General features: G+C 35.1%; 1 protein-coding gene across 1 annotated transcript; it reads right to left on the bottom strand.

Annotated features, from left to right (window-relative positions):
* Nucleotides 1-303: 303 nt before the first annotated feature.
* Nucleotides 304-2293, bottom strand: LOC116142820 (CBS domain-containing protein CBSX5-like). The gene is made up of 2 exons (XM_031428231.1): nt 1799-2293; nt 304-1436 (listed from the first exon to the last, which is right to left on the bottom strand). Exons 1-2 carry the CDS (start codon nt 2137-2139, stop codon nt 587-589), a joined length of 1191 nt encoding a protein of 396 aa, XP_031284091.1. The 5' UTR covers nt 2140-2293; the 3' UTR covers nt 304-586.
* Between the last annotated feature and the right edge of the window lie 947 nt (nt 2294-3240).

Genomic DNA, 3240 nt, shown 5'->3' with positions numbered 1-3240 from the left:
TCATTGATATTGTCATGAACGATCGTTCATCCGTGATGAACGATCGTCCATTCACGAAATTAGTATTTTATGTCCAACGTGGCTACATCTTAGTGGATGTCACGTCCTTCGGTAACAAATTTCAATGCCCAAATTTGGTGTCCGCAGCATTACTCTAAAAAATTAAACACCTGATTTATCCCATGCTACAATCTCTTATCTGTTTATTAATTCATTAGTTATTCTTGTTTACTAGTTTAATACGTTATAATCTTTTAATATTTGAACTTGAATCATGAGAAAAAGATGATCACAAGGAGACAGAATATATAAATCTTCTTCCTTTGCCTGTCACTCTAGATGAAATAAATTAACAGGATTAGGATCAACACAAATTAAAGAAATGATACCCATTACAATTCGTACAAACAAAAGAACAAACTTCTCAACCCAGATGATTAAAACAAAAAAGGAGCCATATTCACATAGCTTTACTATTTTTATTTATTTATTTTTTTTTTTTATTTCCTTCTTCTCTAACATCTTCACTTCAGCTCCGGACCCTTCAAATGAGAAGCTAGAACTTTACTAAAAAGCTCCTCATCTTTCAGGTCATGCTCTCTAAACGTTCCCTGAAAACTTTTAACATGTCAGAAAATGTTACAATTCCAACCAAGCTACAATCCTCCTCTATAACCCAAACATAATTCACTCTATGTGCAATTGCCTGAATCATAACTGCGACTAGAGAACTCTTCGCATGGCAAACTATCGCTTCTGCTCTCCTTACTATTCTTGCTGAATAGCTCATTGACCTGCTATGCTTTCCTGATCTTGCTAACTTTGGAGTGCTTGTCATTGATTCCTCATCTGATGAAGAACTTGCAGACAAATATGACAATAAATTCGAGTCGACATTGAATTGTTCCAACATTCCTTCCAGGCCTTTATCCTTGAGCCTGTCTTTCACCACCCTAACAAGATCCTCCGGGGGTCCTCCACAGTCAATGTATGCCATAAGGTCCCCAGAGGAGAGTGTTGTGATGGCGGCAGCCACCGTCTCATCACAGCAACCGAGTGTTAAGGGCGAGATCTCGCCGATCAGAATGCCGTCAGTGTCAACCACTGCCACTGAGGTTTGATCAATAAGTGAGCGAGAGATTGCTTCAAGGGCCAATAAGGCAGGGGAGTCATAGTCCACAGCAATAATATCAGAACTTATAATGCCTAGAGTGTCAATGGAAAGTGCAGGAATTGGAGAGAAAAGGCCAATGGAACTGAGAATGAATCGGATTACATCTTCCTGAGTTAGCCAACAGAATTCTCGGCCATTGTGGCTTGTTGGACTGGTTGGTGAGAGCTTTTGGAGCTGTTTTCTTCTTGTGCTCAGTCTGTTCTTGATTGGTACTACCAGGTTTTGTGCTCCTTCAAGCATGAGATCAATTGCTTCAAGTAAACTGCAATCAGAAACCGGCATTAAGATTTAATTATATCACAATAAACACCAAAAAAGAAAAATTAAAACTTTTTCAGTTACCAGCTTAAAATTAAAGTGAATTCTTCCAACTCATTTAATAAACATGATGAAAATACAGAAATATTAGTCGATATTAACAAGATTTAGCAGATTTTTTTTCCTTTTTTCCAGATTCAAAATGATAATTTTTCATTTTTTCTTACCAAGTTACCATTTCACCCACCAACAATCAAAGCAGAAAAACAGAAATTCATTTCTTCAAGAACTTAAAATCTCTGAAACTGAATGAAACTAAACTGAAAATGAACATAAATCCCACATTGAAAAGAGTAATTGGATTACCTGCAAGATGGTTCCACATGCACCACGAGTCCCGGAATCTTAGGCAGAAGCACAGAGACAGGTGCCTTCAATGCATCAGAAGGAGACAACAAGTTTTCATCTTTACAAAGATAACAAATCACATCCACCATACAAATTTTGCCAACGCATTGACACAAAAAGGCATCACCACTTTCATGCACCTTGTTGTGCTCGCAATCCCAGACGCTGATGAAGTTATCCTCGAAGTTTCTGAGCACGGAGAGAGCGTCGGCGATGGAGGCGGACACGGAAAGAGCCCTCAGCGCCGGCTTGCCGAGACAGAGGTCAGATACCTCATGTGCCAGTAAGGTCACTGCCATGCAAAAACTGAGGGAAAAGTTGAGAGCTTTGGGGAGAAGAGCTAAAAGGGTCTCTTGTTTTAGAGATTATGAATGAAATATTTTGTGTAAGTTTTGATCCTGAAATGTTGCTGGTGCTGGTGCCGGTGCTGGTGCTGGTGTCTGGTGCTGCTGCAGCCTGAAGAATGTGATGAGATTAAAGCGTGTAATGGGAAGGCTATTTATAAGAGAGTTCAACCGTGTGGGGTCCATTTTGTTTTGGTTTTTATTACACTTTTTTTTTTTTTTTTGGTAAGATTATTAATGTGTTACTCTATTTTTATTTATCTTTATTATGCCACGTATTAAAAAGTGCTTTTAAAAGCCAAATAAATAATTTTTTGTTTTATAATGGTAAAATTACAAGTTAGATTAATAATTTTAACATAAAGTTAGTAGACTAATGCTTAATTGAATAGGTACACATGAAAACAACAAATTTTATAAATAAATTATGAAAAAATAAGGTAATTTTTTTAATTAGTGGGTATTTAATATAAACAAAAGTATATAGTGTCAGAGTATTTTTGGTATAAAATAACATATAAATAATTTCACCATGATCAAAATATTGTTTTCTAAATATCAAAATATTAAAGATTTTTGGTATTTTTTTGATTTTTTTTTTTTCTAAATAGACCAAATAATTTACAAGAAAGCAACATATATTTTTACTAGGGCTGGGCAAAATGTTAGGATAGAACCGGAATCGATGGTACCAGGTGTCAGTTCCGGTTCCTACCGGAATCGGCCATAATAGGGTAGATTCCGATTCCAAAAAATTTGAATTGATACTGTGCGTTTCGGTTTCGGTTTCGTGTTTCAAATCAAAGGAATCGGAACTGAAATCGAAACCAGAACCGAGAATCAGGACTAATTGATAAATATTAAAGAATATGAGTTTTTTTGATATTTTGCATATGGGGTTTTTTTTTAATATTTTACATATCATATAAATATAAAGAAAATTTTGGTTTTTTATTTATTTATTTATTTTTTTTTATCTTAGTATCAAAATTCTTATTAATTTTCGTTAAAAGATCAATTTTTTATATATTTAAGTTTCACTTATTACTTGATATA

The sequence above is a fragment of the Pistacia vera genome, unplaced genomic scaffold (genome assembly GCF_008641045.1).
Source record: "Pistacia vera cultivar Batoury unplaced genomic scaffold, PisVer_v2 Contig42, whole genome shotgun sequence".
Classification (NCBI taxonomy): Eukaryota; Viridiplantae; Streptophyta; class Magnoliopsida; order Sapindales; family Anacardiaceae; genus Pistacia; species Pistacia vera.
Note: the sequence above shows the minus strand (reverse complement) of the source record. Positions and strands in the feature narration are given on the sequence as shown.

Bases quoted from the DNA above. Each gene is read 5' to 3' on its own strand.
- LOC116142820 (XM_031428231.1), bottom strand. From the start codon at position 2,139: ATGGCAGTGACCTTACTGGCACATGAGGTATCTGACCTCTGTCTCGGC. The intron at 1,437-1,798 runs GTAATCCAATTA...TTCTGATTGCAG, and splicing joins CATGTGGAACCATCTTGCAG to TTTACTTGAAGCAATTGATC.